Source organism: Myotis daubentonii, chromosome 21 (genome assembly GCF_963259705.1).
Source record: "Myotis daubentonii chromosome 21, mMyoDau2.1, whole genome shotgun sequence".
Classification (NCBI taxonomy): Eukaryota; Metazoa; Chordata; class Mammalia; order Chiroptera; family Vespertilionidae; genus Myotis; species Myotis daubentonii.
This window is the reverse complement of record NC_081860.1, coordinates 392,058-405,365: the sequence shown is the minus strand read 5'-3', so window position 1 is coordinate 405,365 and position 13,308 is coordinate 392,058. Positions and strand designations below refer to the sequence as shown.

Sequence of the window (13,308 nt, the reverse complement as noted above, 5' to 3'; positions counted from 1 at the left end):
CGCCCACTTTCGGGCAGGCCCCAGCCCCGCCCGCAGCCTGTGGTGAAGGAATGGGGGTGGGGGTGGGGGGGACTGTGCCCACTTGTACTCCCAGTGCCACTCGGAGGTGCTGGGAACTTCGGGGACGGGAAGAGGTCAGGGACTTGTACTGAATGGACCCCATGGTTCTCGTGCCCTGGGAGGGAAGCAGTTTTGGGAGGACCCGTTTCCTGTCTTTGCTAGACGCTCAACCCATCTTGACCTCTCATTTCTTTCTTTTCTTTTTATATTTTTACTGATTTCAGAGAGGAAGGGAGAGGGTGAGAGAGAGAGAGAGAAGCATCAATGATGAGGAGGAGTCATGGGCTGGCTGCCTTCTGCACGCCCCCCACTGGGGATGGAGCCCACCACCCCGGCATGTGCCCCGACCAGGAATCGAACCCTGACCTCCTGGTTCACGGGTCGACGCTCACGCCAGCTGGGCCGGGCCTCTTATTTCTTAATCTCCCAGGCAGATCCGTGTCCAGGGCTGGTTTGGAGGTGATGACAGGGGGTTGACTGGGTGGCGAGATTGGGGCGTGCAGTCGGCACCGACAGCGGTCCCCCCTGCACCCCGGAGCTGAGGGGATGAATCTCAGAGCCTGGTCTCGAAGGCACCAAAGTGCAAGGGCCCTGTGATCGCTGAGGACGACCCGGGAAGTGGGTCTGAGAGTGTCTGTACTTGCAAACGGAATTGCCGCGCCTGGACCAGCGATCGCCACCAGGCTGCTGACAGGAGGAGGGAGCAAGAGCCAGAAAAGAACCAATGGCCCTCATGAGGCCGGCGTGGCTCAGTGGTTGGGCGTCGACCTATGGACCAGGAGGTCAGGGTTTGATTCCCGGTCAGGGCACAGGCCCGGGTTGAGGGCTCGGTCCCCAGTGTGGGGCGTGCAGGAGGCAGCCGGTCCATGATTCTCTCTCATCATGGATGTTTCTCTCCCTCTCTCTTCCTCTCTGACATCAATAAAAATATATTTTTAAAAAATTTCAACTTAGGGTACAGGGAAGGCTTGATGAAAGAGATGGCCTTTGAGATGCTGGAACAGCAGAGCATGGAGTGTGCTATCCCTGGGAATTATTCCACAATCAAGTTCCTGGAACCCCCTCCCTTCCTTCCCACTCCCAGTTCATAGTGGTGTCTTTAGTGACCCCCGCTTCCCCCCAATAAATACAACTTTATGTGCAGAAGTATTTTCCTGGGAAGAAAGGTCATAGCTCTTACTAGATTCTCAGAGGTCTGTGGCCCCTGCTCTAAGAAGCTGTAGAGCAGGATATCTAAGAAGTAAATACAAATAAAAGCTTTAAAAAATACATTTTAAAAAATGATCTGATCTTTTCTTAAAATATATTCTTATTGATTTCAGAGAGGAAGGAAGAGGGAGAGAGAGAGAGAAAAACATCAATGATGAGAGAGAATCATGGATCGGCTGCCTCCTGCACGTCCCCTACTGGGGATGGAGCCCGAAACCCGGGCATGTGCCCTTGACTGGAATCAAACCCAGGACCCTTCAGTCTGCAGGCTGATGCTCTATCCACTGAGCCACACCAGCTAGGGCTAAAAATCATTTCTTTAATTGATTTTTTTTTTAGAGAGAGAGAGGGGAAGGGAGAGGAAGAGAGATAGAAACTTCCATCAGCTGCCTCCTGCAGGCCCCCCCCCCCCCAAACCCCGGCTTGTGCCCTGAGGGAGGAATTGAAACAGCAACCTCTTGGTGTACAGGACGACGTTCAATTCACTGAGCCACACTGGCCAGGCCAAGTGAGAGCGTTTAAAATGTCCCTCGCTCCCTGGATTAATTAATATCGCCTGTGCTGTTCTGCATTTTGTCAGCTAAGGGACCAGGAACCGCTGGGAGATCATGCAGCGGGAGACGTTTAGGGGCTGGGGAGGGCTGGGGAGCTCCAGTCAGGACCAGGGTAAGAGGAAAACGCAGGGCCCCTGGTTGGAAAATCACGGAGAATTTCAGAATGGTACAGCAGAACACTGAACCAAGCACAAGGCCCTCTCTGAGCGCGGCCCCGCCTCCAGCACGCCTTCCTGGAAACACCAGGGGTGCGTCCCAGGTGTGCTGTGTTGCTTTGCACGTCCATTCGCCCCTTCATCCATTTGTGGGGCCTTTTAAATTTATTTTTATTTATTTTTTAAAAATATATTTTGATTCTTTACAGAGAGGAAGGGAGAGGGATAGAGAGTTAGAAACATCGATGAGAAACATCGATCAGCTGCCTCCCGCACACCTCCCACTGGGGATGTGCCCTTGACTGGAATCAAACCTGGGACCTTTCAGTCCGCAGGCCGAGGCTCTATCCACTGAGCCAACTGGTCAGGGCGGCCGTTTTTGTTTTAATATATTTTTTATTGATTTGCAGAGAGGAAGGGAGAGGGAGAGAGAGAGAAACATCAATGATGAGAGAGAATCATAGATCAGCTGCCGCCTGCACGCCCCCAACTGGGGCCCGAGCCTGCAACCCGGGCATGTGCCCTGCCCGGGAATCGACCCGTGACCTCCTGGTTCCTAGGTCGATGCCCGGAGCCACCCGACCGACCGGGGCCATTGGCGGGGCCCCGAGGATGTGTCGGGGGCCGTGTCCGAGCTGCGGCTGCCAGATCCAGGAGCAACCACTGAGTCACACTGGGCGTCGACATGGCCAAGGCCTTGTCCTGGGTCCTGGGGATGCGCCTCCATGGGCGTTGGAAGAAGACAGTGAACAAACGGACAGGGGAGAGGTCGCGCGGTGGCAGGTGCCGGCGGGAGGCAGGGTGTCGGTGCGGTGGTGGCACTTTGACCTGGGATGACCTCGGAGCCGGCCCCCACGGGGGTGATTGCGCCACGGCCAGCGTGGGAACCAGGGCAAAGGCTGCACAGGAGGGAGAGGATGGACGCCGAGCGAGCGGGGCCGCGGATGCGGGCAGCGTGACCCGACCGCACCGAGTGGTCGCCGTCAGCAGAGGGCGCGACAGAACACGGCGGCGAGGGGGCGGGGCGCGAGGGCCGCGTGGGGCTTGATGCGGGGGCGGAGCCAAGTTTGCGTCGGGGGCGGGACGAGGCCTTGCGTCGGGGGCGGGGCGAGCGGCCTCTGCTGGTGGCGTAGGCGGGGCTCGAGACGTGGGCGGAGGCAGGCTTGCGGTGGGGGCGGAGCGACGGGCGGGGCGCGCGGTGAGCGGCCTCTGCTGGTGGCGTGGGCGGGGCTTGAGCGTGGGCGGAGCCGGGCTTGCGTCGGGGGGCGGGACGAGGCCTGGCGTCGGGGGCGGGGCGAGCGGCCTCTGCTGGCGGCGTGGGCGGAGCCGGGCTTGCGTCGGGAGGGCTGGACGAGGCCTTGCGTCGGGGGCGGGGAGAGGGGCGGGGCGAGCGGCCTCTGCTGGTGGCGTAGGCGGGGCTCGAGACGTGGGCGGAGCCGGGCTTGCGTCAGAGGCGGGGAGAGGGGCGGGGCGAAAGGCCTCTGCTGGTGGCGTGGGCGGAGCCGGGCTTGCGGCGGGGGGCGGAGCGACGGTAGGGGAGCGCGACGAGTGGCCTCTGCTGGTGGCGTGGGCGGGGCCTGAGGCGTGGGCGGAGCCTGGCTGGCGGCGGGGGGCGGGGCGAGGGCGGGGCGAGGGCGGGGCGGGCGGCCTCAGCCGGCGGCGGGGCGGTGTCGCGTCGCCCTCCTCAGCCGCGGGCTGCCGCCTCCTGCCGGCCGCGTCGGTTACAAAGGCCGCTGCCGGGCCGGCCGCCCTCAGCCTCTTCCGGCCGTGACGGCGGCGCGGGCCGGGCTCCCCGCCGGAGATGAGGGAGGATGTCGGTGTCGGGGCTGAAGGCTGAGCTCAAGTTCCTGGCGTCCATCTTCGACAAGAACCACGAGCGGTTCCGCATCGTCAGCTGGAAGCTGGACGAACTGCACTGCCAGTTCCTGGTGCGGCCGCCGGGTAGCGCGGCCTCGGCGCTCACGCTGCACTGCAACATCACGGTGCGGGCCGGGCCGGGCCGGGCCGGGGCCGGGGACAGGCCGGGGGCGGCGGACAAAGACGCCCGCCCGGGGCCCGGCCACCGCCGCCCCGCGAGGCCGGGGGTGGCGGCGGCGCGGTCTGGGCGCCCCGGGCTGGGCCGCTGCCGGTTCGCCGCCGCGTCGCCGCGGGGCTGGGGGAGGCGACGGGGGTCCGGGCGCTGAGGGGCCGCCGGGTCGCCGCGGGCGGGCGGAGGGGACGGGCGGGCGGGAGGCCGGGGCCGCCTCCGGGCTCAGGCCGCGCAGCCCCGGCCGCCTCGGCACGTCCGCGCTTCGGGAGGAGCCGACCCGAGAGCCCGAGGCGCCGGGGGAGGGAGGGGGCGGGGGGAGGGGAGGGCGGCGCGCAGGTGCCCGAGCGCGGACCGGCCACTTCCGGCCACAGGCCGGGGGACCCTCGCGCGCACTTTGGGGGACGCGGGGCGCCCCTGAGAGCCCGGGGCTGGGGGAACCGGCCGGGGGGGTGACCTCCTCCTCCTCTTCCTCCTCCTCCTCCTCCTCCTCCTCCTCCTCCTCCTCCTCCTCCTCCGAGCACCCACCCAGCTCGGGGTCCCTCCCTGGAGCCGGGGGCCGAGGCCCGGGAGCGACCAGGTTCTCCTGAAAATGGGGTTCCCGGGTTGCGGGGTGAGGGTGGGGGTTTGGGGGGGGCAGGTGTGTGTTTCCGGAAAAACCAGTCCGGGGAGCGCTGCGCCTGGGGGAGGGAGGGTTTATTGAGCATCTAGTGTGTGGGTCCCTGTTCGGTTCTGCAGAATTGGGCTGTTGTTATTATTGTTTTTTGGGGGGGGTGTCGGGGGGGGGCGGGTTGGCGGGGAGAGAAGAGGTTTCCACAGCAAAAGGTGTGACTCAGGGCCGTGATATCATCGGGAGGAAAAAGCCCCAGGCAGCACTCACTCTGGTTTTTTTTTGGGGGGGTGGGGTGGGGGAGTTGGGGCGCCCCCGAGGGGATCCTGGTGGTGGTGGTTGGGCTTTCACACAGATGGGCCCGGTTCCCCCCGCTCCCCCCCCCCCCCCCCCCGCCCCGCAGAGAAAAATTTATCTGAAAAAGTAAACACACAAACAAACAAAAACCCGAAAACCAGCCCGGCCGGTGTTGCTCAGTGGTTGGCTCCAGGTCAGCGCACCACGTGCCGGGTGGCGGGCTCGATCCCCAGGCGGGGGCCTCCGTGCAGGGGGCAGCCGACCTGTGATTCTCGTCATTTTTTAAAATCTTTTTTTTTTTTTAATTTTTTTATTGATTTTAGAGAGAGGAGGGGGAGAAGGGAGTGAGAGAGTGCCATAATGTGTTATTCCGCTTATTTGTGCATTCATTGATTGATTCTTGTATGTGCCCTGACCGGGAATTGAACCTGCAACCTTGGGGTGTTGGGATGATGCTCTAACCAACTGAGCTACCCGGACAGGGCTTCTTAAAATCTTTATTGAAAGATTACACGTGCCCACCCCCCCCCCCCCCTTTATTTCTAAGAATTATTTTATTTATTTATTTATTTTTAAATATACTTTTATTGATTTCAGAGAAAAAGGGAGAGGGAGAGAGAGAGAAACATCAATGATGAGAGAGAATCATGGACCGGCTGCCTCCTGCACGCCCCACCCTGGGCATGGAGCCCGCAACCCGAGCCTGTGCCCTGACCGGGAATCAAACCCGGGACCCTTCAGGCCGCAAGTTGACACTCTACCCACTGAGCCACACCAGCTAGGGCTTGATTGATTTTTATAGAGAGAGAGAGAGGAGAAAGGGGGGAGAGAGACATTGATTTGTTGTTCCACTTATTTATTCATTCATTGGTTGATTCTTTTTTAAAAAATATATATATTTTTATTGATTTCAGAGAGGAAGAGAGAGAGAGAAACATCAATGATGAGAGAGAATCATGGACCGGCTGCCTCCTGCACGCCCCCTCCTGGAGATCGAGCCCGCAACCCGGGCCTGTGCCCTGACCGGAATCGAACCTGGGACACTTCAGTCATCGGCCTCTTGGTTCATAGGTTGATGCTCAACCTCTGAGCCACTGTGGCTGGGCCGTTGGTTGATTCTTGTTTGTGCCCTGACTAGGGGTCGAACCCACAACCTTGGTATATGGGGAGGACACTCTAACCAACGGAGCTACCCGGTCAGGGCCTGCGTGTCCCCTTTTTTCCCCATCGACCCCTCCAGGCCACCCCCCCCCCCCCACCTCCCCACTGTCTGTGTCCGTGGGCTGTGCATGTACACATGCACGCAGGGTCTTTGGTTGGTCACCTCCCACCCCCCTCCCTCCCCTGCTTCCCTCCGAGAGCCTGGACTCTGTCCCCGCTCCCATGGCTCTGGATCCACTCTGTCCATCCGTTTATCTTGTTACTTAGGTTCCATATATGAAGGCGTGATTCTCATCACTGAAGTCTCTCTCTCTCTGTCCCTCTCCCTTCCTCTCTGAAATCGATAAAAAACATTGATTTTGAAGAAAACACACACAAAACAACCCACCGAAGCTTGAGAAAAGTGTGGCCGAGGAGCCCAGCAAGAAGGAGAGCGCTTTTCCAGCAGCGGGGACAGGAAGCAGGAGCGCGAGGTGGCGATGGGAAGGAGGCTGGCCTCGGGGTGACCGTCTCGGGGGAGTGTGGGGCTGGCTCGAAGGACAGGAGCCGGACGGGTAGGCCGCGGGGAGCCACCGAGTTGCCCAGGGAACTTGGGAAAGGCGTTCGCCATCCAGGAGCGGGAGGGGTCTCCACGGGGGGAGGGGGGGGGCTTATTTATTTATTTATTTATTGTTAAATATGTTTTTTATTGATTTCAGAGAGGAAGGCAGAGGGTGAGAGAGAGAAACATCCGTGATGAGAGAGAATCACGGATCGGCCGCCTCCTGCACGCCCCGCACTGGGGATCGAGCCTGCAACCCTGGCACGTGCCCTGACCGGGAATCGGACCCTGACCTCCTGGTTCACAGGTCGACGCTCAGCCCCTGAGCCGCGCCGGCGGCGACAGCGGGGGCTTTAGGAGAGGAGTGTGTGGTGCTGGGCTGGGCTGGCACTGAGCGCCCGGGCACAGGGATTCCCAGTGACTGATTGTCAGGCAGGCTGCCACCCGGGGCATTGTCTCACCTCCAGGCCGGCGGTGCCCATAGACCACACGCGCAAGGACGGCGACTGATGGCCTGGGTTAGGAAGTTGAGCAAGAAGGGAATGGGAGCCCGGCCGGCGCGGCTCCGTGGCTGAGCGTCGACTTAAGAACCAGGAGGTCAGGGTTCAATTCCCGGTCGGGGCACAGGCCCGTGATGCGGGCTCCATCCCCAGTGGGGGGCGTGCAGGAGGCGGCCGATCCATGATTCCCTCAACATGGATGTTTCTCTCTCTCTCTCTCTCCCTTCCTCTCTGAGATCAATAAAAATATATTCGAAAAGAAGAAGTGGATGACACACCCGGGAGGAGGGCTTGGTGGGGACTAGGGTAGCGGCACCACTGGGAGGCGCCGTTCAAGTCGCGATGCTGGGCCCTGTGTTCATGTGGACCAAGGATCATCTCGTGCAGCTCCTGTGACGTGTGCGTGAACGGCGCCTCACGGGTTGCTTCTCGCACACACGCCAGTTTCTGAAAAATCCTCCCAAGGTGCCGCACCCTCTCCTTCAGGCTTCTGCACGCCGTCTGTCCCGTGTGGCGTGTGCGCCATCCCCCCCCCCCATCGGTCTTTCCAGTCTGACCGCCCCCAAGGGATCGGAAATGGGGCAGAGTCAGTTCCTGCTGATCTGTGTCATAGTCCTTGCGACCCGCGCCTTGGGTGTGTTTCCTTGTTTTCTGTTGTAATAGTTTTGGGCGCTTGCCTTTTTTTTTTAAGTTACTGTCGTCTTTGTTATCTGTTATTTGGCTTTTGAACAACAATGATGGCGTAGGAGCCACCACGGGAATCCTGTTTGGCCTGGACATGTTCTGGGGGAGGAGCCCACAGAGGTCGGAGAACCGCGTGGACCTGACCTCTCTTTATTCTCTCATCTCGTTCCTCAGTGTGCCCAGGGGATGTCCTGCCAGCTCCCCTGGCTGCTGCTCCGAGGGCTCTCTTTCTAGAATGGGTTTGAGTCTCCGGGCCCGGGCCTCCTGGGGCTCGTCACTGCTCCTACGGCCCCCGCTCCTCAGCAGGGCCCGCGTGGCCAGGGTAGCTGCCGTCATGGGGGCCCCCTCTCTCTCCGGGGGCCACCTCTCTCATGGGGGCCACCTCTCTCCGGGGGGCCACCTCTCTCCGGGGGGCCACCTCTCTCTCCGGGGGGCCACCTCTCTCTCCTGAGGGCCACCTCTCTCACGGGGGGCCACCTCTCTCTCTCCGGGGGACCACCTCTCTCTCCGGGGGGCCACCTCTCTCTCACGGGGGGCCACCTCTCTCTCCGGGGGGCCACCTCTCTCACGGGGGGCCACCTCTCTCTCCGGGGGGCCACCTCTCTCACGGGGGCCCCCTCTCTCCGGGGGGCCACCTCTCTCTCACGGGGGGCCACCTCTCTCTCCGGGGGGCCACCTCTCTCTCACGGGGGCCACCTCTCTCTCCGGGGGGCCACCTCTCTCTCCTGAGGGCCACCTCTCTCACGGGGGGCCCCCTCTCTCTCTCCGGGGGACCACCTCTTTCTCATGGGGGCCACCTCTCTCTCCGGGGGGCCACCTCTCTCTTCGGGGGGCCACCTCTCTCACGGGGACCACCTCTCTCAGGTCCCGTTTCATCCTGGCAGCACCTTGGTTTGAAGACAGAACGGACGTGTCTTGTGGGAGCAGGGTGGGCACATCGAGGGGCTCTGCTGTGAGAACTTTCAGCTTCCATGTCACCTGGGTTATTAGGAAAATTTAAAATTTCTTTTTAAAAAAATATGTTTTTTATTGCTTTTTCTTTTTTTTTAATCCTCACCCAAGGATACTTTTTTCTCCATTGATTTTTAGGGAGAGTGGGAGGGAGGGGGAGAGAGAGAGAGAGGCCCTGTGAGAGACACATCGATGGGTTGCCTCCTGGACACACCCGACCAAGGCCAGGGATTAAGGCTGCAACCGAGGTCCATGCCCCTGACCGGAATCGAACCCGGGACCTTTAGTCTGAGGGAGGGCCAGCACTCTAGCCACTGAGCCACACGGGCTCGGGCTGTAATCTCCTGAAGCTGCTCATTCCCCTCCCCCTCAGCCCCTAGGGCCTCTGGCTTCTCTTTCTGTTTCTCTTCATGTTTCCGAGTCCAGTTCGGCAGAGCAGCTCACATGGTCATCAGGTCTCTGCTCAGCCCGCCCACTCCTGGTCCCTCCTCAGGGGAGACCCCTCCTCCCGTCCTGGGCTGGGCCTCAGCTCCTGGAGTCAGACACTGAAAGACCAGCGAGTTCTGCCTCCTGGGGGTTGGAGGTCCTCTGGCACCTACAGTTTCTCACTTCCCCTCTGGCTTCTCCCCGCGCCGGATCCCGGAATTGGGGGGCGGGGGGGAACCGGCTCTGCACAGAGAACGTGTTAGGCAGCGGTGCTTCCCTTTGCCTTTTTTAGTCTTTTTTTTTTTTTTTTTTTTTTTTACGATGGCAGGGGGAATGTCCTATAATTACCCTTTTCATCTTCCACTCGGCAAACGTTCAGTAAATACAGGGTTTCCCAAAAAACGCACACCCACCCTGAATGATGATAAGTCAGTGGTTACTGACGTACAGGTCATTTCCAACAGTTAGGAGGCCCGGCAGAAATGAGCCATTAGTTTGGTCAGTGCCTGTTTCCAGACCGAGGACCGTTCTGGCCCCGGCCCTGCTGCCGCCGCGGAGCCATGGGATCGCAGACGTGAAGCTTCCGTGCCGTATGCGTGTGCCCTCGGCCCGCGGGCTGTGGCCGGCTTTGTCCCGTGTCCCCCTCTCATGGGTCCCCATCAAGACGGCCTGGTGGCACTTTAGGATAAACCTTCCTTCTTCAAGCTTAGCCCGGCTCCACCCATTATTTCAAATCAGTTAAACGAGAAAAAGAGCGAAAATTAAGGGCGTTGTCAGCGGTCAGTGCACACATGCTTTCGGGGACACCCTGGTCTGTTGCCTATGTGGTCACGTCTGGCTCTGCAGTTCGAACAGAAAACTTGCCTGTCCTGTACGTTAACCGCCACGAGTCTGTCACGGGCACACGCACATGTGAGGGGCCGCGTGGGGCTGGAGAGGAAACCTGTGACTTGACCTCAAGTTCGTATGAAAGATGCCTTTACGAAGTGAAAGACCAGACGTGTTGTTCTCTAGGCAAAGGGAATTGAGCTGAAATGTTTTCTGTTTTGTAAACGTGCCCTGATCTTAAATATGATGGGCAAAGAGGGCTGTTTCAACCTCGGGGAGTCTTTCCTAATAAAGTAGGACGTCGAGATATGCAAGGCGGTCGGTCGTGCAAACCTACATCCCATTGCCAGTCGGTGCCAACCTCCAGTTACGATCGCACCTGGAGGCCCCGCAGCGCTTGACTCACCTGGGCAGCCCTGTGGGAGCTCATTCTCCCAGTGGACTGAGTGCTTGTGTCTGGGAACTGCTGGCAGGGATTGGGTTAGGGCAGCGGTTCTCAACCTGTGGGTCGCGACCCTTTCACAGGGGTCGCCTAAGAGCATCGGAAAACACATCTATAATTACATATTGTTTTTGCGATTAATCACTATGCTTTCATTGTGTTCAATTTGTAACCATGAAATTGGGAGTCACCACAACATGAGGAACTGTATTAAAGGGTCGCGGCTGGTTTAGAGAGACCCTCCCCCCGGACATAAACTAGCCAGTAAACAAACAAACCCTCGTTATTTGTGTCGATAAGTCATCACACTCTTCTGCACGAGTGGCTACTTGTGGTGGAACCCTTTCCCTTAATTAAACTTCGGTTCCTCATTGCCCAAACCTCCCTTCCCCAGGAGCAAGATACCAAATTTTAAAATGTTAGAGCTTCGAGTTCATGGGAGAGAGAAAGGCGTGTTCCCAGTAGCTGGGACCGTGAGCAGAGCGCGTCTTGCTTTTCTGTGCACAGATCACTGTTTTGCCCCCATGGCGCCCACAGGAAAGCTCTGTGGTGACCGTTCTCTCGGATACGGAAGTGGTGTCCTCGGCGCTGGCGAGCACTTCGTTTTGAAAACGCTTTGCAGTAACGTTTCACGGGAACTAAATCGGGGCTGTTAGTTTTATGTGTTTCTAGTCTGACACCGATAGGAAGTAGCCCAGGCAGTCACACGGAGGACTAACGAACGAAACCTGACCAAGAGCCCATGGCCTTGTCTCGGCCGGCCCTCTTGGCCGGCCACCTTTCTAAAGGAACGCGGAGAAATGCTGGGAATGAGGGCAGCTGAGTGTCCTTCAGGCCGAGGAGTCCTTGTGTCCATGCATCGGACCAGTTTGTAACGTCGAGTCGGATTCCTAGTTCTCCCCCCCCTCCCCGCCCCCGTCCCCCGTGCCCCTCCTCGGAAGGACCAGGTCCACGAAGAGGAGACTTGGGTGTCCGTGTGGTGAATGCGTGTCCCTTAGCAACGTCACACCTCTTGTTAAGCTTCTTCGACCTGGGGAAGGGCGGTGTGAGACAAGGGTCAGCAGGTCGAGGGCTGGGGAGGTGAGTGGGATCCCCACCGCGAAGGTAAGGCACCGCCTGAGCCAGAGTGACGCAGCCCCTCCCCAGGCTGTGGGCGCGGGGTCCGCGCCGTCCCCTCGGAGTCCTGGAGGACGGGAGGCTGAGCCGGGGAGCCCGTGGGTCCTGAGCGCCCGGGTTGGCCTCCCAGCCTCCGTGCCGCGTGGAATGCTCTAGAAGGCCCTGACTCGGCCACACGTGCTGCTCGGAGCACTGACGCGTCCCCATCACGGGCGTTTTCACTTCTGTTGGTGTCACTGCGTCTGTGGGCTCCGGCCATGGAGATGCTCAGCTGCTTACCTGCAAAATCATGAGCAGGGAGCAATTCCTTCCTATGTTCTTATAGCTTTCTTCTTATGTTGTCAAAGCATTTGGGATTGTATGAAGGTTCTGTACGGTTCTGTGAGTTTATTTCATTCTCCACGCCACACTGATTGGACAGCAAAGTGTGACAGTAACGGTCCCATAACTGGTTTCCAGAAGAATAAAATATCAATTAAAAAATCCATTAAAAGAAATTAATTTTTCCACACATGGATTTTAATATATTGCTTTTCCTCCCCATATCTATATATTTTAAATTGATTTCAGAGAGGAAGGAAAAGAGAATTAAAAACAATGATGAGAGAATCGTTGATTGGCTGCCTCCTGCACGCGCCTCCCCGCCCCCCCTCCCCGCCACTGGGGACTGAGCCCGGAACCCGGCTTGTGCCCTGACGGCTTCCCCGGGTGTGTGTCACTGAAATCTGTGGCCACCTGACCACTGAGTGGTCTGGCTGAGCTGCATGCCCAGGTTGGTCTGTTCCAGTGTGTAACTAGGTGTCTCTGTTACAGGAGTCGTACCCAGCTTCCTCACCAATATGGTTCGTGGACTCTGATGACCCAAACCTGACATCAGTTCTGGAACGTCTAGAAGATTCTAAGAACAACAGTTCGGTAAGAAAATAGGTCCTGCTCCTCTCTCTTTTTCTTCGTGAACATTAGGGAACTGCTTTTCCTGTCAAGAGTCTATAACTGCCGTAAATCCAGAGGGATACAAATGAAAAGTGTTTTATATAGAGAGAAATGCAACTTTCCATTTCACAAAGAAATTAAAACCTATTTTCCTTTTTTATAAAACTGATGAGTAACATTTGTGAGAGAACTAGTAAAAGTTAAGGGGAACATAAAGATCTCCCATAGTTTCTCTGCCTGCTATAAATAACGATTGTTGACATGATGTTTTTTTTCCTTTCAGTTTTTCTCCCTTATAGTAAAATACATATACTCATACATATGTTTAAATAGTTGAGGTCATATTCTACATAGTTTTATATCATTTTTTAAAGTTAATATTATTACTGTATTTTCCCATGATGTTATAAAGTCCTTATAGAAAATATCAGTCATTCGTTACAGGTGACATGATTATTTACCTGGAAAAAATCCAAAGGAACCAACTGAGAAGACAGTTTTGAGGTGACTGGTTAAAAGTGCTGTTATATGAAAATCAGTGGTTCCCCCAAATATCAGCTTTAATCACTTAGAAAAGTATTTTGTTGATTACAATTAAATTATTAAAAAAATAAACTACCTAGGAATAAACTTAGATGTATCAAGAAAACTATAATAATTTGCTGAGTGGAATGAAAGGTAGTATGTTCCCAGATGGGCAGACTTCATATTATAAACATGTTAATTATCTCCATAGCTTCATGTTAATTTATAAATTGAATACAATTCCAGTAAAAATAAAAAAATCAAACAGGCTTATTTTTGGAACTTGACAA

The 13,308-nt window shown here is 57.2% G+C and overlaps 1 protein-coding gene across 13 annotated transcripts in view; it reads left to right on the top strand.

The window, feature by feature from the left end:
• Window positions 1-3,597: 3,597 nt before the first annotated feature.
• UBE2Q2 (ubiquitin conjugating enzyme E2 Q2) overlaps window positions 3,598-13,308 on the top strand; it is a 33,694-nt gene continuing 23,983 nt past the window's right edge. For 12 of the 13 annotated variants that reach the window (XR_009450320.1, XR_009450322.1, XR_009450321.1 and 9 more), the window contains exons 1-2: window positions 3,598-3,960; window positions 12,374-12,475. Coding sequence is in view for 10 of the 13 variants with exons in the window: in XM_059678117.1 (XP_059534100.1) it covers window positions 3,790-3,960; window positions 12,374-12,475 (273 nt within the window). In the remaining 3 variants the exon portion in view is untranslated. The remainder of the gene's footprint in view (window positions 3,961-12,373; window positions 12,476-13,308) is intronic. The other variant, XM_059678114.1, reaches the window with a different exon arrangement.